Below are 23,309 nucleotides of genomic sequence, written 5' to 3' on the forward strand. Positions count from 1 at the left end.
AATCATGATAATAGCTCCATGTTCAAACACCGGCTGCATTAAACCATGTTATATTCGAGCATCAAAATTATGTAGTACACGTCTGCGGCTTTGCAGCACATTCGGCGTCAAAGACTATCATCTGTTCGGGTGACCCGTTCATCGAAATTGGCGTTTTAGTGACTTTCAAATTCGCTTCAATTGACATGGATGGTACATTGAATATATTGATGCATTTATTCACGTATGGAGTATGGTGTACATTGTTAGGGCGGAGGGCATTCGGTGCAAGTAAGTATATAGTTCACGTTTATACATTCCATTCTCATTTGTGACTGTATGCGGATATGTACATGTATATTTCTAGTTTTGTTGTGAATTTATTTTTATTTCAGCGCCATTCTGTTGGAATTACACAATATAGATTAAATGTTTTCCATTATATAGCATGCTTACACTCTTGAATCAAATATAAGTACTGCATGAAAGGGTCAGATATAGGTCAGGGCACTGTATAGGAACAAGTTTAAATAGGGGTGCTTGGGCCCGGGTTCTGCTTAGGGTGTTGTCACACAAAAAAATACAAGCAAACAAACAAACGGATAAAGGTTATTGCTCCCAAGTATCTCCAGAGCAATAACCTTTTTGCCAACCCGATTCCAGGGGGTGCTGCCTTAATATCATTCGTCAACATATCGACCTGGGGAGCGTTTCATGAAAGGACTTGTCGGACGTTTTATCCGACAAAAACTGATTTATCCGACAGTTACTATATACACTCTTAAAAGTCAAATTGACTAGACCAGTAGTCAGCTGGGAGCAACTGATATGGCAATCACTGATATTCACATTTCTGACATATATTCTAGTCAGAAATAACTCTTTTCTAGTAAAATATGACTAGAAAATAGTCAAATATGACTAGAATGACAGTTGCTCCCAGCTGACCCTATTAACCAGTCATTTTTGACTGATTTGTTTTTAGAGTGTGGTAACAGTGACTCTCGGCCTATCGTTATCAAGGAAAGTTGTCAGATCTGACTACTTGTCGGACGAAAATGTTGATGAAACGCTCCCCTGACTATACAGTATATGGGAGGTATTTCAATAATCAAACCCAGGTCTCGCCCTTTTCTAAACTATAATTTTAAGCCACACTTCTATGTAATGCTGGACTTACTTTCTTCTACATTCGAGGCAATTATAATGGATAAATCAATTCGTTAGATTTTATAAGATTTTTTATTTTCTTATTCTTTCCATTTCACGTCTAAATTATTTTTTTTTACATTTTTGGGCAGCAGGAAAAGAATAATTTCAATTGGTGATTGAAGGAGATGACAACTGGCACTCTATAAAAGTTTGGTCTAAATTAACCCAGGTTTCACTAAACCATGGCTATCAGAATATGCCACATTATGTCAATATAGGAAATATCTATCGACCAAATATTTTGCCTTGCTGAGTGTATATTTACTTGGTTTTTTTGTGTAAATAGGATGCATGCCGATAAATAAATGAAAATCAATGAAAAATAATTGATGTAAATCAAACGCATCCCTTCCCCTGGAAAGAATGAGGGTAGGTTTTAATAAACCTAAACAAAACCAATATGACACTATTTTACAGTGTAATTAAAAAAATCCTCGGTTTTTTCCTAATTGGTGTTCTATCAGACGCTCTAAAATTAAAAAAAAAATCGAGGGTCAGTTTTGACCCCATAAATTAGTCCATTGACACTTAGAGGGAGAAAATGACTCCGAATTAGGTCAATATGTCTCTCTGTGTCACATCGGATCTATGTCCGAGTCATTTTTAAGACAGAACTTTTTATCCTATACTGTTAAAAAATGTGATTTTACAGAAAAAAGAAGGTTTGCAGATAGCATGCAATAACAGAATCATTCTGTAAATTCATAAAACAGGAATTTTTCTGCAATTTAACAGAACAGGTCTTTTAAAAAGGGGAAAAGGGTGTTTTAATGAAGAAAATTTGTAAGATTCCATACATCAAATATAAATTTCCTGTGATTTTACATGATTATAATATAAGATTACGCAATCTGGTAAGATTACAGGTGTTTTCGAGACTCTGCTGCAGGAACTTCTTCTATTTCAAGGATTAATTTTCTAACAATGTATACACTGCAAAAACTCCGACCACCAGCCCACCAGAATCTATATAATCATGTCCACACCAGAGAAGTGTTAAACACCAGTTTGGTTTTGGTCTAACACCAGATAGGTGTTTATACAACATAAAACAGCATCGGTTTGATTCCAAAGTGGTGTTGTTTCAACACTCCTGTGGTGTAGACATAATTCCGGGCTGGTGTTAAATCAACACCGGAGTTTTTGCAGTGTGAATTGATTTCCCAATCACCCCCCGAAAATAAGAAATAAAGGCTCTGGATTTTTCAAAAGTGGACATTGTCTTACCATGGAGCTATTAGTATCTCCATGGTCTCACCACTAGGAGGGGGAAGGTCCCCTTTTCCAGACGGAAATCCAGCCGGATCAAACCCAATAGTGGGGGTGTTTCATAAAGCCGTTCGTAAGTTAAGAGCGACTTTAAGAATTGCGACTTGTGATCCTTTCTTATAATTTATGCGCTAAATCACCAATTAATATTTAAAGGACAAACTTGATTTGATTAAAAAGAGAAAAATTCAACAAGCATAACACTGAAAATTTCCTCAAAATCGGATGTAAAATAAGAAAATTAAGGCATTTTAAAGTTTCACTTATTTTCAACAAAATACTCTCTTAATTCCAAAGACTTATTTTTAAGTCCAAAAGACTTATATTTTAAGTCCAAGAGAGACTGGTTAAAATGACAAAACCCTTGGATTTAAAAACAAAACTATCCTTAGACTTAAAATTTTAAGTCCATAGAAGTTTTGAATTATAAGTCGTTTGGACTTGAAATTTAAATCTTTCTGGATTCATTTTTAAGTACCATCAGGATTTACTGCAGTTTAAGTCTTTCTACGGGTTTAAATATGAATGGTAAATCCCAACATAAAAACAAATCATGTAAGGGTTGTTTTCAAGTCCTTCTTAGAATTAAAAATATTGAACTTCAAATGAAACACGATACAAGTACTTCAAATTCATAAACATTTATTTCTCCATGAAATAGTCAATTATAAGATAATGTAGAATTTCAATTCCACAATAAACCAACATATGCAAATTCAAACCAGTTCATAACCTTTTTACAATATCAATCTGTTATATACTGCCTTACCACGACAAAAGGAAGTACTGACCATAAAATAGTTTACGAGTTATAAAGCAAAAACTATATTTTGTACGATTCATTTTATTTTGTTGCGAATTCATAGCTCAAATTGGTATATAAACAGATAAACTGATGATGCATAATAAAAAACTACAAAGTATTTCGGTATGTGGAAATTTATGCCAAGTAAAATGGTAAAATTGGTCAAAAATTATGGTCAACACTTCCTTTTGCCGTGGTAATTCAGTAATTGCCCTATCTTTTGTGTGTACAAAATGCAAGTAAGCAACAACAGCAATCCAATCAGTGAATGTACATCATTTGGATTTATATCATTTACTAACCTCTAATAATCAGGGGCCCGTTGCAGAAAGAGTTGCAATCAATCGCAACTCTAAAAATAATGCGCAATTTGATTTTCGACCAATCAACGATGCGCATTTGGGACTTGCGCATGATTTTTAGAGTTGCAATTGATTGCAACTCTTTCTGCAACGGGCCCCAGGCCTACTAATTCAAGATTTCTTGCCATTTACTCATAAAACATGTTACAGTAAAAGGGGTGTTCAATAAGTTTGTGGCAGATGTGTGCAGATCCTCTAATTCATTTATAGTTAGTGCCATTTCTCGTTTTTTTAGGTACAGCTAATTTAAAAAATATATAGTTAGTCATCGGTTTTTAACCCTTTTTACCATGAGATTTGGGACAAAATTCCAAAATCTGGCACTGTGCGGTCATCCGTTGCCCTGGTCTCAAGGGCTTAACACCAACAGAAATCAACAAGAACATGGAGACCATATTTGGAGATACTGCCCCTTCCTACAGAATGGTTAAGAAGTGGCCTGGTGAATTCAAACATGGCAGGGAGAGCTCGGAATACGACCCCCGTCCAGGAAGGCCAGTAAGAGTCGCCGCACTGGGCACAATTTACAACGTTCTCAGAAACCGCTAACTGGCCATGTTAAATTACCTGCAGCTAAAAAACAAAAAATCGAAATAACCTAAAATTTTTGGTGTATTCATGGATTGAGTAGATCTGCACACTTGCCAAATTACAATTTTGTAGTTCATCAGCTCTATCTTAACCTTATATAGCATGGGCTATTTTGAAACTGCATAGCGTGGGGTGGGGGGGGGGGGGGCTTATTTGCCCCCCCCAGATCTTGGCCATCGATCGCGACGAAAATAGGCATGCACGTTTTCCACAACATAATCTCAAAAATTGTATAATTACATAATTATTCAATTTTTTCTTCAATTCTGCTAGAAATTAGAATTCAGCTGTACATCTGTACATACAGGTCAAAAACTGCTAAATTATGTCTAAACACTCTTTTCAGGATTCTCATCAAATGTACATCCCAAAAATGGTGGTATCAATTTTTTTTCTTCCTATGTATTTTATTGTTTTAAATTTATTTCTTTTTTCGACATGAAATTAATGATACATTTATGAATTTTGGCTAGAAACAGAATTTGCATTGGATTTGTACATGAAATCGTGTTTTTGAGCAATTTTGGGTCCGACATGCTTATAAAATGTTGTGCAATTTCGGAACCACATACCCGTTGAAAATTTGAAATTAAAGTTATCAAACGTCACGGCACAAACTTTTCATATTCCGGAAATAACGCAAAAATATGTTGAGGGGCTAAAAAGTTAAAAAGATGCAATGAAAACAGCAGTGTGGACTGTATAGAGGCACATTATAATGTTACATCCATTTTCTAAATCAAAATGAGATAAAGTTTACCTAACCTAATCCATGTTAAAATTTGTCCCTGACACTGGCGGAAATGTTAACTTGGATCAACTGCATATTTGTACGGATTACAACAATTTTATTGAGGGAGTGTTCATGAATACTTTGGTAGGGTTGGGTTGAAAAAATTTTTACATGTAAAAAATTTTTTGACCCTCCTGTACTGAACCAAAATTTAATCAAAATTGTGTGAAATATACCATACAGTTATTTCAATGACTTCTCAAATAATCTGCATGTTATTTTACCCCTTTGAGGGATAATTAAAAAAAAATTGTTTCTCCCCCTTCTTTAAGATAAAATCAATTGGCAATTCAACTGGAAACTTTACTAGTGTTTGATAAAAATGGCTGCTAGCTACTGAAATGTCGCATGTAGTGCAATTTTAATTGGACTAATCAATTAGTAATTGGAAGAATTATACTATAAAACAACTTTAATGATTGATATACAAGATGACTTCCATCTTTCTGTATTCAAAAACTGTAAATCCAACAAGTGTAAACTAGCTAAAATTTCCAGTAAACATGGCAGACCTCGTTATCAGTCTTATGGTTAGGGAATGTGGCCTTAAAGGACAAGTACACCCCAACAAAAACTTGATTTGAATAAAAAGAGAAAAATTCAACAAGCGGAACACTGAAAATTTCATCAAAATCAGATGTAAAATATGAAAGTTATGGCATTTTAAAGTTTCGCTTCATTTCACAAAACAGTTATATGCACATCTCGGTCGGTATGCAAATGAGGGAACTGATGACATCACTCACTCACTATTTCTTTTGTATTTTATATGAAATATTTTGATTTTCTCGTCATTGTCATGAGAAATGAAGTTTCATTCCTCCCTAAACACATGGAATTCCATTATTTTAACATTTTGTGTTTCAGGCAAGGAGGTCCCAATCATCAAATTCGTGAAAATTGAAATATTGTATAATTCAAACAATAAAAAACAAAAGAAATGGTGAGTGACATCATCAACTCTCTCATTTGGATGTAACTGGCTCGTTCAAGTAACTGTTTTGTTAAAAAATAAGCGAAACTTTGAAATGTCATAACTTTCTTATTTTACATCCGATTTTGATGAAATTTTCAGCATTGTGCTTGTCTGATTTTTCTCTATTGATTCAAATGAACATTTTTCTGAGGTGGACTTGACCTTTAAAGGGATGGTCCGGGCTGAAAGTATGTAAGCGTAATAGATAGAGTAGAATTCACTGAGCAAAATGCCGAAAATTTTATCAAAATCGGATAACAAATAACAAAGTTATTGAATTTTAAACTTTAGCAATATTTTGTCAAAACAGTCGTCATGAATATTCATTAGGTGGGCTGATGATATCACATCTCCAATTGTTCTTTTGTATTTTATTATATGAAATCAGGTTTATTCTAATTTTTTCCACCAAGAACTAGAAAAAGTGGATAACTGATTTTGTGCATTAGATATTTATTGCTGCAACTTATTTCATTATAAGGGCGACATATTCACACAAGTATGAAATAATGAAACAAATATGATTTTATTTAATAACAAGAGAAAACAGAAAGTGGAGATGTGACATCATCAACCTACCTAATGAATAACCATGACAACTGTTTTCACAAAATATTGCTGAACTTTAAACTTCAATAACTTTATTATTTGTTATCCGATTTTGATGAAATCTTCGGCATTTTTCTCAATGAATTCTACTCTATGTATTCAGATACATGTATAAATATTTTTAACCCGGACCATCCCTTTAAAACAACAAAATGGGCTTCTAATAGTCTGTTAAATAATTCAACAAAGCCATCACCTGCCACTATACTTTGATTATCACTAAACATGCAGGAAATGTGAGGCTTTTCTTCATCTGTGCGCAAGGTAATCCCACTCACACGTACATCATAGACACCGATGCTCGTGTAAGACAGAAGCTGCGTAAGACAGAAGCTGCGTCTGCTGCAGTTGCGCTGTGTTCAGTACTTCCTAAATCAATTCAAGTTGTGACTTGGCCTGCCTATTTAGTGATGATCAAATTATAACATTTTGGTCTAACACGAAAAGGGTTCAGGTTGTACGGATTACTGATCAGACATAATAACTGATGCAAGTGAGCGCACTGCAGGTCTCACCTTGGATGGGTGCAACAGCCCATTTATGTAGGTTGCTAAATATTCATTAAATGGTGCCAAAACTTGGGAAAAGTGGACATCGAAACAGTAATGGGCTTTGAAGAGCCTGTCAAATGTATCACCTGCTACAAGGACATTTTGGTCCAACACCAAGTAGTGTCGCTTGCTCTTCTTCACAAGGAAAGATTGGCTGAACATTTTCTCCATTTCGAGCCGTCATCCTCAAATCAGTTCCTTCCTGAAATATTACAATTTTAAAGAAATCAGTAAAAACCATATCCATCATCTATTTCAGCAAAAAAATATATCAGGCCTTGTCATTTGCAGCAAGCTTTTTATCACTCGCCTTAATTTGGTCTAATAACAGGAGGATAATATTCAGAGCTGCCAGTCATTACTGTTCAAAAACCTGAAATGCAAAAAAAAAACCAACCCTGTACGGTGAATCCTATTGAAGACTGGCATCTCTGAATATTGACATCATTCGCCTAGAGCTCCCCACACAATTTCTTTACATATTCTGATCTGAAAACTTGATATTCTGAGCATTTTTGCTACCAATGATTAAGATGGGTATCTAAAAAAAATAGATGCGAGCGCGAAGCTCGTGCTGAAAATTTTGATATTTCGATCTGAAAAAAATTGAGTTTAATGGACGTTTTTAATAAACAAGATATATATCCAACAAAAAGACTTTTGCCAATCGAAGCGGGAGTTCTTTTCAGGTCTAAAACTGAAAAAGACTGTGTTACAATCGAAAGCTCAGCTAAGGCCACTTAAAAGGGTACATTCAGAGTTCTAGTGATTTTGTTGGTCAACATCACACAGCGTTGATCTCTTATGGATGCACACAGCTTGCCTAAGAGTTTAGGTCAAGCGATGAAATCGCTGAAACTCTGAATACATATAAGATATCCAACTCACAAGACCCGCCAATTAAGTGTTGCAAGCTGTTCAATGTTATCTGACAAAGGCACAATTCACTCCAGTGAAAAAAAGTCTACTGCATTTGCACTACAAGATTTAATTAAAATTAAAACATTAAAAACAACCTCCTAATTATTCAATTTAAAAAAAGTACACTCATGAAAATGCAAATCTGGCTGGAATGCAAGTAAGTGACACAACATTCCTAAGTTGGATGCATATTTCATGTTTGATCACATCAGTGTTCCAATTTTGGCAGTTTTAATAACATAAAAAATGGCAGCTTACTGTCAGAAACTTCATCTTTCATGACCTGTTGTATTGTAGCATAATCCTCCTTGGCAGTGGTGATGATGTTCTCCCTGTAGTCCCCCATTTTTTCAGAAAAATCCCAGACTCCTCACGAAACATAAGTGCAAATTCAACATTGATCTGGAATAAAATAAAACACAAACTAATTAATACCACCGTTTCATGATTATCTGTGGATTCGCGCAAAACTCCTCTGCGAGAATCCAAATGGATTTACGCAGGGTGCCGCAAACTTATATCCCTGCCTGCCTGGCCAAGGTAGAGATCGGGACAATGTGGCATGCTTGCACAACACAGGAGTGTGTTCGAATTGGAGACATGTTTTTTAGGCACAGTCTCTGAAAAATGGAGAAGCCATGCCAAAGTCTGACAATGGGAGGACCATGCATGTTTCAGCTAATGGTTAAAGTTTGGATCCTTAGGAATCATGAAGTACCTTTCCAGCAATCGACTGCTGTATTCCTTCACAAGGAATCGCTTAAGTAAAATCCTCCACTCCTTTTAAACTTTTGGTGATGTGATAGTGCAGTGCGTCACACATTACCACGTGATTGGATGCAAGAGTGCACATTAAAAAACAGTGAGAGGTTCAATTTTGCACAATAAATTTTAATGAATGCAGTGGCTCTGCCTACTCTGCAAACATTTTGGTACGTGGTAGATTTTTTTAAAAGGTGAAATAATGATAAAGAAATTGTAGATGTCCACATTATATGATACAGATTTCTAAAGCACTACATGTACATCGGGGGTATAAACTGTATAATAAACTAATTGGCACATTCTACAGAACCATCTATGTTTCTTACCAAGTTAGTTGGATAAATCCTTGTATCATGGATACAGGTCTATGAGCTCGGTAACAGAGAGTTCCCCTTTGACCTGTGCCTGCCGATACTCATAAGTTCGCTGAAAGTATTCTCTTATTGTTGGTAAGTTTTCTTTGGTTGGGCTGGCATACTTCATTCATTGTTACGGCTTGTCAACCTACAAAGTCAAAATACGGTAGATATGAACCAATATAACTATAGGTGGGGAGAGAAGTACTTATAATCTTCAGAATCACAAGGTAGTATAGCATAATAAAAACTTAATTCTTGCAGTTTGATGGATAGCATGGGGTTTATAAGTTAGAAGGGGAATCAGATTTACCATACAAAATTGTAATGATTGATTTTAAACATGAGTTGATTGATTTCCAAGTAACTAGGGTCAGCATATATGCTTGGTAAAAATACTAGGTTTTCTGCAGCTGCATCTTTAGTAGCTGAGTTACAAGATTTGGCTCTTAAAAAGAAAATCCTGCAAAATGAATTTCCATTGGGCCAGGGTGAATATTCTTCGAGAAAATTGATGTTCTTAAATTGCTTTTGTGATTAGATCAAAATCTTCCACAATCCTATTTCATTAGGTTTCAAAATCTTTAATAGCAAAGTGCAAAATTATCAAGTGATAAAGCAGCTTTTTGGAAGAATATTCACCCCGCTACTGACCCTGTTGTTAAAAGGGGCTTACCATTTCCTTTGCATCAGTGTCTTCCAATAATGCATCATCTATACCTGCTTCATCTTCCTTTTCATCGCTGGTCTTCTTCGGTTTCCTCATTTTCTTCTCCTGTTGCTGACATTCTGGAGTTTTTAAGACAAGTTTGGATGAACCCTTCTCCATCACAATAGAGCACTTCCTGTATTTAGATTTAAAATGAATAAATGTCATTAATTTGTTTAACTACTTTTTTCCCTTTACAAATTACAGATAAAAACAAAACTCCCTTCCTTTCTTTACTAAAAAGGCATTAATGAATAACATTTACGTTGGGATTGTGTGCCTCATATGGTATTCTAATAAATGATTATTTTAAGTTGTTGATTATAGTAAGGTAAAAAAAAAAATGGCACATTTGTTTTAATCTAACCAATGTGTCATGCTGCTCCACAACACACACAAATCACTTCATTACACACTAAAGACATGTCACTCACAAGTCCCGTAATCCACATAAAGGCCATATTTTGATTATTTTGGTTTCATAATTTATGCAAAATAGGCACCATATTTCCAATGTTTCCAAAGCTTATACTGCTAAGAAACATGGTTGCAAAAGATGCGCAAAAAATAAAGAAATCTGCAGTTTGTGACAAGATTTTCATTTATCTCAAGCTCCGAGGATGATGGCATTGGCGAAAAACAAATAAAAAACCCAAATCCTCCGTATCTGCCAAAGTCAAATGCAAGTCCCCGCTGGCCTGCATTCGACCGCAAGGGGAGTACTGATGGGCGCCGGAACCTCTGCGATGGACAACCATGTATATGGTGCAGCGCATTTAAATATTGCAGAAAAGCTTAAGTGGTTGAATTTCGGGTAGTTTACTCTACATGTCAGAAATAGATCTAACTTTATGTACTATCTACAGAAAATCTCATCAAAATGCGAACAAGAATGTGATTTTTACCAGAAAAGGCGATGATGTAAATTTGACGCAAAAAAGAGGACGGTGCCCTTGTCTGCCCACTCATTCACTTTACAATTTACATGCAGTTTGGGATTTTTTGCATGAAAGTGGCATTTTCAAGGCATGCGAGTAAAAAATAAAATAGTCCTCTTTCCTCATTTTTTCAGTGATATGTACGTATCGCAAAAAATTGATTTAAAGATGATGTCCATTGCATCTTTATGATGTTAGAATTGCAAAGTATATGCGCAGACAAGGGGCTTCAGACCATACATGAAGATCTAACGTTAGATCTAGAATCTAGACTGTTAAATCTAGATCAACCATTTTATATAGATCTAGATTCTAGGCTAGACTAATCACTAATGCACTGAATGAACTTCTGAAGTGATACCAACACACTAACAAGTGATTTCACTACGCTACAGTGACTAGATCTAGTAGTAGTACACACAGAAAAATCAAACCAATTCCAACAATAACATATTGACCAAGTGCGCATAAAATGAATGCAATTCCAAGGTCTAGCCTCTAGGAGACTGCACGCATGCATGTGTAGCCCCGGGCTGGCCGGGACGCTGCCACGAACGCCAGTACAGTAGTAAGCGTTCGGGCTGCCATACTAGTAGTAGCTCATCATCGTCGGGACAGAATGAAATTAAAAAATGAAACTGCCTTCTTGAGTTTGATATTTTGGCAGTGTATACAGCCACACGCGTGTGTCTTTACCATCCAGCCACACGCGTGTGGTTATATCCAGAACACCTATCTGTGGATACCGCCACACGCCGCCAGTAATAACAGTAAAACACGTATGTAGGTCTGACCGTCTATATCACGATCAAAATAACCTCATTTCTTCATTAAATTCTTACATTCTAAACCCCTTTGATATCCTTAGATCATTTCAATTTCATTCTCACCGTCTTCTCTCCTTGCTTTTCTTGTCTTGTTACAAACGGTCGTCTGTTTAACAGCAAATTCTCTTTTTCTACTTGTGTCGATTCTGGCTTCCTTCGCGGTATGGTTGGAACTACCCCTTATCGACCACCTAATCTTCTAAGCATCGTATCTGCGAAAATATTCACCAATTTTACCCAGTTTTCGTCTCATTTGTGCAGAAAATTGAGCAGATCAGATTCCCATGTTTCGCTCGGCGACTCCGATTCAATCCGCGTATATATCGACGAACAACGAATGCGACGATTTTACATTTGCTCATTTGCAGCCGTCTTTTGAAACCGACCACCAGCGATACTCTAAGTTTACGGTCGATTCTTGTCGGGGTGGCGAAATATTTTTTCTCTTTCAAATCAGTTCCATGACGTCAACATGCTAAATGATCGCCTCACTACTTCCACTGCGAGCTCCGGCGCATGATTCGACGATTGACGACGGATATTTGTTCTAAAGCCGTTTCCTATCGGATTTCTTGGTTTTTCAGCGGGATTTGGGTCTGGTCAATACAATTTTGATTAATTCTACTAAATATTTACTTTTTGTTGCTTCTTTTTTTCTCGTAAAATCGATTCTTACCGTTTCTATGGACACTGCGCCTACTCTCCCGCGCGTATCGTTTGTAATACGCAATAATTTTAACGCGCGCAAGGTGGTCGGTTTCAAAAGAGGTGGTCGATATGTGGTAGTCTCACCATACGGTGGCAGACCCATACAGCGTTAGCGCAGCGCAGTAGACATACACAGTTTGTGTTACGTTTACGTTTGGTACGAATAATTTTCGTACCAAGCGTTAAGCATGCACGAATCCCGAGTTTCGTACGTACGCACGTACACGCACATAGCCTAGAGTCAGTAGAGAATCGACACAAGTAGAAAAAGTGTGGAAATTTGCTATTTAACAGGCGGCCTTTTGTAACAAGACAAGAAAAGCAAGGAAAGAAGACGGTGAGAATGAAATTGAAACGATTTAAAGAAATCAGAGTGGTTTAGAATGTAAGAATTTAATGAAGAAATGAGGTTATTTTGATCGTGATATAGACGGTCAGACCTACATACGCGTTTTACTGTTATTACTGGCGGCGTGTGGCAGTATCCACAGATAGGTGTTCTGGATATAACCACACGCGTGTGGCTGGATGGTAAAGACACACGCGTGTGGCTGTATACACTGCCTAAACAAAAACTACTGTAGGCCTAGGCTAGGCTTAGACTCTATTATCTATGGCTAAACTATGCGCTGTTTTCAATAACTGTTCTATGACCTAGGCGGGGCCTAGGGCCTATTTGTTCTAAAAATTATAAAAGGCATTGCCTGTTTAACTTTTAAATGACTATCAAAAATTGACTGCCCGGATAAACAACCCGTCCGGACACACAACAAATTAATATAGGGCCTACGGTACATCATGTCTAGATCTACGGTAGTCTAACCCAGCCCGTCCCAGGGAGCTCCTGCCCGAGCAAGCGGGACGGAGCCGCTTCTCGGGCCGGAGCTCCCTGGCCTGGGTTAGGTACCGTACCGGTAGAGTCTAACGCTAAGCGGCTAAGTTTAACATCACGTTGTCATTGGTGACACCAAAAACACAGATTCTAAGAAGTTTTCCACGACGAATCACAATAAAATAAATATCAACATATTCATCATTATACATATATAACTTCCAGCATACCTTTTAATTTTGCAATAATGTTCTCCGGAACGCTTTTGGTCAAATATTCTTCCATCGCAGCCCGGGATCGCAGCCATTATGAGAGAGAAATTATGGCGGCGGTGGAAGTTTTGCTCTGGTCACGTGATTCCAATTCATCGCAATATGATTGGTTAAAGTTTTAAGTCTTTCCAAAAGAATTAAAACATCGATTGTTTTCGCGAAACGTCCGAGAAATTTTAAATCAAGGCATCACTAAAATAAGTCTTTACGACTTAAATAATTACAAGTCTCACATAAGGTTTAAATTTTAAGTCTCGGGAATTAAGAGAGTAGTTATATGAACGAGCCAGTTACATCCAAATGTGAGAGTCGATGACATCACTCACTATTTCTTTTGTATTTTATTATATAAAATATGAAGAAAAAAATATTTTCTCATCATTGTCATGTGAAATGAAGTTTCATTCCTCCCTGAACACGTGGAATTCCATTATTTTAACATTTTGTGCTTCAGGCAAGGAGGTCCTAATCGTAAAATTCGTAAAAATTGAAATATTGTATAATTCAAACAATAAAAAACAAAAGAAATAGTGAGTGAGTGACATCATCGACTCTCTCATTTGGATGTAACTGGCTCGTTCATATAACTATTTTGTTGAAAATAAGCGAAACTTTGAAATGTCATAACTTTCTTATTTTACATCCGATTTTGATGAAATTTTCAGCATTGTGCTTGTCTGATTTTTCTCTATTGATTCAAATCAACATTTTTCTGAGGTGGACTTGACCTTTAATGGTGAAAATCACTTCCCACAAGTTACGAACAGTTTTATGAAACTGGCCCCTATACCATTTTAGGGGCCATATAGTTTGTGGACAATAATTAACATCTCAAAACTAATCCGGTTCGATCCGCGGCTATTCTTATCAATCATATAATTTCAAATTTCCATACGCAGTGAGTGAGATAAACCTACTGAGTGGTTCATCGAGCTTCGAAGGCGTTGTTCAGTACCGGTATGATGGTATGACTGGTTTAATCTGTGATCAGGACTGGGGTGATCTTGACGCGGAGGTGGTATGTCGACAGCTTGGCTACCAGCAAGGACTGAGCCTAAAACCGGTATCACTGGGACCAATCTCTGGTTACATGTGGAATAGGTATTCATTTATTTATAGGCCTATATATAATTCATATGGGGGATTTTTCATGACCAAGAATAGGAAATGAAAAAGAAAGAGTGCACTGTGATATTATTTTCTGAAAACCGCTTCAAACTCAATCACACAATATTTTTTTTTAACTTAATGATCAAAATTTTGCTTTCTAGCTTCGCTCACTCACAGCTTTTCAGAATTTGTTCCCAATGCATTATGTCTGGCCCCCTCAAAAATATAAGACTCATTGTGTTACTGGAAGTAGGGTCATAGGAGCGATTTTTAGACTGGGGGTGCTGTAAGTTTGACGAGCAAAAATATAAAAAAATAACTTTGAAATGAAGACCTTTTAAATGGCCAGCAACGAGCTAATCTGCCAAGAGAATTACGCTTTCTCAATTTGATGGTGAAGGTCCTAACACAAGAAACAAATAATATATGCGACTGATTGTAACTTGATGAACATGTTTAGCCATAGACCGACAACTACACTTCAGGAATTGTCTAAAGGACACGCAAGAGGGGCAAGGAGAGGTACCCGGAACACTCGAGGGGAGGGAATGGTTTGAAAAGGAGTGCTCTCCTTCCCCGGTATGCATGATATAAAGTTTTCAAACAGTCATAAATTTCTTGTATTCCTTGACCAATATTTGAAAGTTTTCTATTTATCTCCTTTTCACATAAATATAACCAATGTTATGTTTTTAGATTTTAATGAAAAAAAATTCTTTTGAAATATCTTATTGTGCAAGGCTCCTTTTCGTGACAGTAGTGTCCTCAATATGACATGGCAATTTTTAAGTACAGAGAAACAAATCGAGTGTATTTACAATGACCTATGAGAAAATCAGGTGTTGAACTGTTTTTGTGACTCCACCTACAGAGATTTCGATTGTGACGGAACAGAAGATTGCCTTGAGAACTGTACCTTCACAGATGGGGGCACATCGATCTATCCGCCTTGTCCTCCAGATGAAATCGCACAAGTCTCTTGTGGACCTCCTCATGGTGAGTGTATAAACCAAGAAATGAATGTTCAAGTTTGTACCTTAAATGAAACTCCATCAAAGAATAAACAAATTATCAGAATTTGATTATTTGATTTGTAACGTCATATGCGAACAGTTTTCCTACATGTCTTGTGGTAACTGACAAATCAATGAAATGTCATTTTCGCAGAAAACTGGAAATGGTTTTTACTGTTCCGTTAGTATATCAATACACGAATCATTTCACATCCGCTCCTAAAAAAAGAAATTGAAAAACAAGTCGTCACGAATCATAAAAAATGAATTTTTTGCATTATCACGGGACAGCTGCTCGTTTATGGCGTTACAAATAAAAAATGTTGTAATTCTGAAAATTTTCTCATCTTTAATTAACTTTCCTCAAACCTTCATCATTATTTTTTCTGCTATTTTAGGACAAAGTTTTCGTTCTGGTGAACTTTCCATTTAAGGATCTAAATGGTTAAAAGTGCAAAAAAAATCAATTTTTTATTATTACATATATAGGCACCAAGAAATGTTCGTTTGCATTCTAAAAGGTGCAACTTTTCACCTTTTAAGGTGCAATAATACTTTACGTAAAGAATGATTCGAATATTCACCTTTATTTCCTGGTTGGTCTCTTCACCCTTTTACGGTGTTTAATGTCGCTATTAAAGCTGCATAGCCATATACACGCTGTAGCACCCCTTGAGGTGCTGCTATTGTAGCAACCCCTATAGGGTTCAAGTTTGAACCCCTTTGGGATCGTAGAAAGAGAAGATGTAACAAAAGGATTGCACACCGTTTTCTTGAAAACAACAACTCAATAGTTCTACATAATTATGTAGTCCGTAAATAAGAAAACAAGCCACTGTGACACGTCGTAGGTTTGATGAGCTTACAAGTAAACTTGCTCAAGTCGCACTCCCAGAAGTCGCGCAAGACGAAATAAATCTTTTAAATTTGAATAGATCTCAGTGGTCCCAAGGCATGTGACTTGGACACAATATACACAGGAAGGTGAGAAGCTCATTCTAGTGGCTGTAGATCATTTTTTTTCTTCTTTATTTAAAGCGATATGATGGGCAACTCCCTACCAGTCCCTCGTTCCTGGGCCGTCTCTCTTACTCCCTCGTTTTCATCTTCTTTCTTGTATTGTGTCGATCATCATCCTCTTCAATCCGCATTAAATCACAATTGAAAACTGAGAGGCTCTAGTCGAAAGTAGGTGGACCGGGACAGCATCGGAATCTCTTGACTCTGGACAACGGCATATTATTTGCAATTGTTCGTCCGGTGCAAATCTTTGGATGTTCTGCTGTCTCAGTCCACCAACTTTCGACAAAAATCGCTCTCAGCTCTCCATTGGGATTTTGATTGCATTTTCAAAGGAATCGATGCGTTGTAGAGAGCTTCTCCGTAGTAAATGCGAAAACTCTTTAATCTCTCCATAGACTTCGACATCCGAATGGCTGGGAGTAACTTCACAGAGCAGGGTCGGTTAGAGGTGCACCTGGATGGTGAGTGGGGCTCTGTTGCCGATAGAGGATCGTTCGACGAGGAGACCCTTGGGGTCGTTTGCAGGGTACTGGGATACCAGGACGGGTCGTCGTTCCGTACCAATCCCGCGGGATTCGGGAGAGGAGACGGACCGATTCTGATCGACGACCTGCAATGTGATATGTATACAGGGGGCTTCATTTTCTCTTCTTTAACAACTAATATATCTCAGTGCAATGTGATGCTTACAAATGATACTAGTAATACAACTGCGCAGATGCATCAAAACGACATTGGAGTCGTTTGCTATCCATATGGTGAGTTTTGTGATGAATTTGGTTTTTAAATTTTATCTCTCTCTTTTAGATAAAAATCTTAATTGGTGAAGCGCATGTTCAAAGTGGCAATCTTGAATTACTTGCAATTTTATATGATGCAGATAACATTTTTCTGGAAAACTAAGCTCAAATGGGTTCTCTTCGTTGAAATGACTAGCAAAAGTGTGCGAATCGCGACACAGCAAAGTTTGATAAATCACCATTATCATGAAATAATTATATGATTTATAATTCCATACTTTACTTTATCTCTATTAGTTGCATACCTTTTAAAGATTAATCATTGATTTAATCTGCATTAAATATTTTTTAATCTCTTATTGGTGTTGATAAGGAAATTAAGATAAATAAGATACAAATTAAGATTAATTGATATGATGAACATTTAGTTAATAGACATACATGTACATGTATATGCATAATATTTTATTTTAAGGAATATAGATGAGTCTTTTTATCATAAAATTATATATTTTGAACAGAATCGGTTGCAAATCATCCTGTAAGATTGATCGATGAAGAAGGTGAAATCAACCCCGATTATGGACGAGTTGAGATCTACCACGATGGAGAATGGCGCTCCGTATGCTTGGAAGATTACCAGAGGTTTTACTATGTGAGTTATTAAGATAGTTAATTGACCACGGCTTGACCACGATCCATATTCTGAACTGGAGTGTACGCTGGTAGAAAGTTTTGGTTTAAGATAGTTCCTTGACCACGGCTTGACCACTATGATCCATATTCTGAACTGGAGTGTACTCTGGAAAAAGTTTTGGTTTGACAATGGAAAGGTAATTGGGACATTTAATGTCTCTAACAGTGCAGTTTAAATCTATCAGCTCATTTAGCACTTATTTAGAACTGTCTGGGAATAAGACGATTGTCTTCATCCTTAGATTAAGCAGAAACAGAGAACATAATAAATGTAAGATGAATGAAATGTTAACAAAATAATGACATTAATTTAGTAAACGCTAAGCTTCGCGAGCGAAGATTGGGGCCAGAAGATTATTCATGACATGCTTCATGACTAGACATGCTAGATGCAAGATCTTCGATGACATGTGAGGTCAAACTCTTTAGATACAGACACCTGTCTTGGTCACTGGCGGATTCAGGGGGGGGGGGTGGCGCCACATCCGGCCCGTGCCTCCCCCCTTGAGAAGCAAAATTAAAATTTGTAATGTAAAAATGCCATTAAAACAAAACTGTGTCCCCTCCTCCTTTTGAAATTGAAGACTTAGGGGGGGGGGGGGGCTTGTCAAATTTTTCCTCGGAAAACGTGCCCCCCTTTTTGGGGGGAAGTCTTGGATCTGCCCCTGGTCTTGGTCATCTTGGGCTTCAACTTGATCATCATAAGGAGAACACCATCTCGATTCTGGGCATGGACTTTTCGTTTACTGTTTCCTCTGGCTCGGTATAGTACACAGCACATTATCTTGTTTCAAACATGGATCTACAATGCTTCAAACTGAGGTACATGCCTTCCTGATCGGTTTCTCCATGCCTTTCGAGTTTGTCCATGAGCTTAAATTTGCCATGGTCTATTTTTATAGTCTATGGCCTTTTTATAGAGTGTAGGTGCGACTCTATAGCTCTTTCGCTCGCCAGAGGAAAGTTGTCCAACCAGGACGATCTCCGGAAGACGGCTTTTCTCCACCCCGTGGACATGCCAAGCCCAACACAGCTTAACCCAGTTAAGGACCATGTGGCTTCGATGCTGTGTTTGTCACACGGTCTTGTCAGCCAATCCTGAAATGCTACGGAGACATCGTCTATGGAAGCGGTCTATAGGAGGGGTTTGTGGCGGGAATAGAAAGTCCAAGACTTGGTTTGTTGTCCGCAAAGTTCGTGGGCTAGGATTGCAGATCTACACATGGGCGTTTTATAGCATCGTCGTCCTGATTTGAGATCCTCAAATTCCAATATTGTTCACTTCGAGTACGTAGTAAGATGCCCATTGACCGTGACAAGCCAACTGGGTGTCCTGAAGATAAGCATTTCATAGGCTTTCTAGGCCCGATTGGAGCAAGCATAGCCCCCCCCCCCTACATAAGGCTGCTTTGTGGCAAAAAGGATGTAACGGGTGATATTGTAATTTCTGCGTCAACAACGACCAATATCGATGCCGCTTGCGTCAGGCTTCATGTAAGATTGGAACTGCAGATCCCAGCATCGTCTTGTCAGGCTACTCCCTTTCTCATCGCTATAAGACTTCTTGGTGGCAAAGGGTTTGATCTTCCTGCCTGCGTACTTAAGTTTTAAGCTGGTGTACAGTACTCGCCCCTTGCCCTGCTATACCTGACCCTTCCTTGAAGAGTACATCTGACTTGGCGTCAGCGAAATCTCTAAACCGAAGCCGCTCCTAAGAAGGTGACCCCAAATAAATTGGGAATTCTTACCCTGGTCAAGTGACCGTTACCGGTATACTGACAGCCGGAGCCAGCTGAGCCCGGGACTCGTGTCAGGCAGGGTCGTCACGCCCTGAAGTAGTAGACAATTCCACTACCCACTACCTATATTACACCATTCACAAAGGGCCGATGTATGATATCATTTCCAAAATGCTTTTTTTTCACTGGCTTTATCAATGTGTTAGATACTGCTATATGAGGATGAATAATACAGTACTACCATAGAAAGAGGGGTAGGCGGTAAAATAACCCCTCCTGTAATTGATCAAGGTTCTGACGCAACCGTGGATCCTGATCCAGGTTCTGACGCAACCGTGGATCGGACATACGGATGTGTGACAATAAAAATGTCTCTGTTTTTCTTAAATGATCTCGAGAAATCTCTCTTTAAATTTCAAGTGCTTCGTTTCGAGATAATCATTCAGGCTTTGTGAAAAAAGGATCGTCGTTGTTCTGAAATATGTCATCTTCTTCTTTCCTTCAAAGGGTCATCGTGCCGTGGCGAAATAGCAAAGAAATTAATAATTTACATTTACGTCATTATGGCTTACCTGCTTTGATTTTGTCAATAACATCTTTCATAAATGCCATATTTACAAAGTCATAATCATTTTTTTTTCAGCAAATATGTTTGGAACTGGACCCGGGATGGGATTTCATCGGGGACACAATAGATCTGACGTCGTACAACTTATCGACATCCTCTACACAGGCTTGGTTCGAGCTCCACTCATGTAGTGGAGTTGAACGACTTTATAAATGCGACCACAGTGGATGGGGTCAACTCGGACAATGTCCTGTTCAAAACGTTGCCGGACTGAGTTGTATTCGGATATTAACCACTATAGTACCACCAAGTAAGTTGGGAATGTACCTTTCTTCTGGATCATTATGATGATGATGATAATGGTGATGATGACGATGATGATAGTGATGATAGTGATGATGATGACGATGATGATAGTGATGATGATGATGATGGATGATGATGACGATGGTGATGATGTTGATAGTGATGATGAGGATGATGATGATGGTGATGATGTTGATAGTGATGATGAGGATGATGATCATGATGGTGATGATAGTGATGATGATGATGAGGAGGAGGATGGTGATGATGATGATCATCATCACCATCATGATAGTGATGACAAATTTGACGTTGATATATTTTTTTCAAAGATATGAAGGTCAGAAGGAAAAAAAAATCTAAATACATTTTGTTTCTTTCCACATGAAATTTTACAGCTTACCAACCACCTCCTGGACCTGAGGCATGGATATTCGTAGTCGTTAGCTTCGCAATTATTACAATCCTTTTCTTCGTAGTCCTTTGCATCTGGCGCTTATATAAAGGAATACAAGCCCAGATGAATTCTACTTCTGTGAGGTCACAACCGACAGTCAACATGGTCGAAGTCGGGACAGTATATCCTTCAGCGTCGAACCCTGATTCCACTGTTGCGGATCCAGCCCCTAACTACAACAACGACCTGCCCCCATCGTATGAATCAGTTGTTTCTGGATCGCATGCACAGGTAATGAGCAAGGACACAGAAACAGGGGATCTAGGTGGTGACAATGGTCAGGATTGATGTTGGTGATAGTGGGCGTAAGACTGGAATTGCGGTACCCTTTCCATAGACTCTTCTAGAGGAAGGGACACTCTATGTCTTTCATACTTGGAATCACCAATCAGAGAGTGATGATGATATTGGTAGGGTTGGAACCGGAGTAGCCTACCCGAAGAAGTCTTTCGTAGCTGGTAATGATGATGGTAATTTTGGTAGGACTGGAACTACATTACCCCTTCCAGAGACCCTTCCTGCTCAAAAGGCTTATGGACTTGGAATCAGTCTTTCGGTCACCAATGAAACCGAAGAAGCCCTACCTGTGGAGCTCTAGTGCTTTCGACTTGGAATCAGCTCGTAATTATGATGATGATTTAATATGATTATGATCATAATGGTGATGATGATGATGAATTGATGATGCTTATGGTGCTGTGGGCAGGAACTGACTACCCCTTCAAATGGAACCCTAAAGTATTTTTGTCTATAAATCCAAGTGACCCTCCAATTTCAAAGATTTGTCCAATGTGATTTGTATTCGGAAACTATGCAAGAACAAATTATGGATATCATTTGTCTATTTCATACGAATCTCGAAACCTTTTGAAAAAAAAGAGTCATTTTATAATATGATTGTTGTATTACGATATGATTGCTGAAAAGTAAACACCGACTAAGCTTATTCACTAAAGGGTCATAATTTTTTTTACTACCCAAGAAGATAAAATCATTGTTTATATTGCATTTATTCCGGTATTAAACTCATTAATTTAACACGACACTCGTTTAATGGGATCAATTAAAGAAATATCGATCCCATTAAACGTGTTTCGTGTTCTCTTTAAATCTATGTTTACTTTTGTTTGAATTTCAAGTCTATTAATTTACTATTTTTATATGACTGATATGCGGCACCCCTATGTACCTTCAAAAGTAGGATTATAGTTATTCTCAAATGTATGTTGTTTTTTAGAATGTCCATTTATATATTGTAATGTATGTTGTGGTTGTATTCATTAAAGAAATGTTAAGAAAATTATCCTTTTACTGAGAGCATTTATTCAAAAACTCTTATTAACTACCTATTTAAAGGTCAAGTCCACCCTAGAAAATGTTGATTTGAATAAATAGAAAATAATCAAACAAGCATTACGCTGAAAATTTCATCAAAATCGGATGTAAAATAAGAAAGTTATGACATTTTTAAGTTCCGCTTATTTTCACAAAACAGTTATATACACAACTCAGTGGCATGCAAATGAACAGTTGATGATGTCCTTCACTCACTATTTCTTTTGTTTTACATTGTTTGAATTATACAATATTTCATTTTTCACAGATTTGACAATAAGGACCAACTTGATTGAACCATATTTTTAAACAATGCTAATTAATTAAACATGTTCAGGGAGGAATAAATCATTGTTTCACACGACAACAGGGAGAAAAAATTGAATATTTCATATTTCACATAACAAAATACAAAAGAAATAGTGAGTGATGTCTCCAGTCTCATTTGCATACCGACAAGGATGTGAATACAACTGTTTTATGAAATTAATTGAAACTTTAAAATGTTATAACTTTCTTATTTCATATCCGATTTTGATTGTTTTGCTTGTTGGACTTTTCTCTTTTTATTTGAATCAACTTTTTGTTGGGGTGGACTTGTCCTTTTAAAGGAGCTTCCCTTTTTTCCAAGAAATGACGATATCTTGGTAATGCAAGATACAATTTCATCACAAGATGTTAAGTGATATTTCTACTTTGCCACCTGCATGCTTATCCGATCTGGATTTATATACATTGAATGCCCTAATTGGACCTATTTGCTAGAATAACAGAATTCCTTACTTAAGTCAACTAATGCATATAAATTTCTACAACAATAAAATGAAAAAGTAAGGCCTATATTTCG

General features: G+C 37.3%; 1 protein-coding gene and 1 long non-coding RNA gene across 2 annotated transcripts; one reads left to right on the top strand and one right to left on the bottom strand.

Moving 5' to 3' along the window:
• LOC121418359 (neurotrypsin-like) lies at nucleotides 1-21,515 on the top strand. The gene is made up of 7 exons (XM_041612181.1): nucleotides 1-270; nucleotides 14,375-14,576; nucleotides 15,457-15,581; nucleotides 17,017-17,379; nucleotides 17,883-18,016; nucleotides 20,440-20,674; nucleotides 21,069-21,515. Exons 1-7 carry the CDS (start codon nucleotides 186-188, stop codon nucleotides 21,413-21,415), a joined length of 1,491 nt encoding a protein of 496 aa, XP_041468115.1. The 5' UTR covers nucleotides 1-185; the 3' UTR covers nucleotides 21,416-21,515.
• Nucleotides 6,887-9,314, bottom strand: LOC121418360. The gene is made up of 3 exons (XR_005970455.1): nucleotides 9,160-9,314; nucleotides 8,327-8,470; nucleotides 6,887-7,349 (listed from the first exon to the last, which is right to left on the bottom strand). It is a non-coding gene; the product is annotated as an uncharacterized LOC121418360 (long non-coding RNA).
• Nucleotides 21,516-23,309: the final 1,794 nt, after the last annotated feature.

This window comes from Lytechinus variegatus, chromosome 7, assembly GCF_018143015.1.
Source record: "Lytechinus variegatus isolate NC3 chromosome 7, Lvar_3.0, whole genome shotgun sequence".
Taxonomy (NCBI): domain Eukaryota; kingdom Metazoa; phylum Echinodermata; class Echinoidea; order Temnopleuroida; family Toxopneustidae; genus Lytechinus; species Lytechinus variegatus.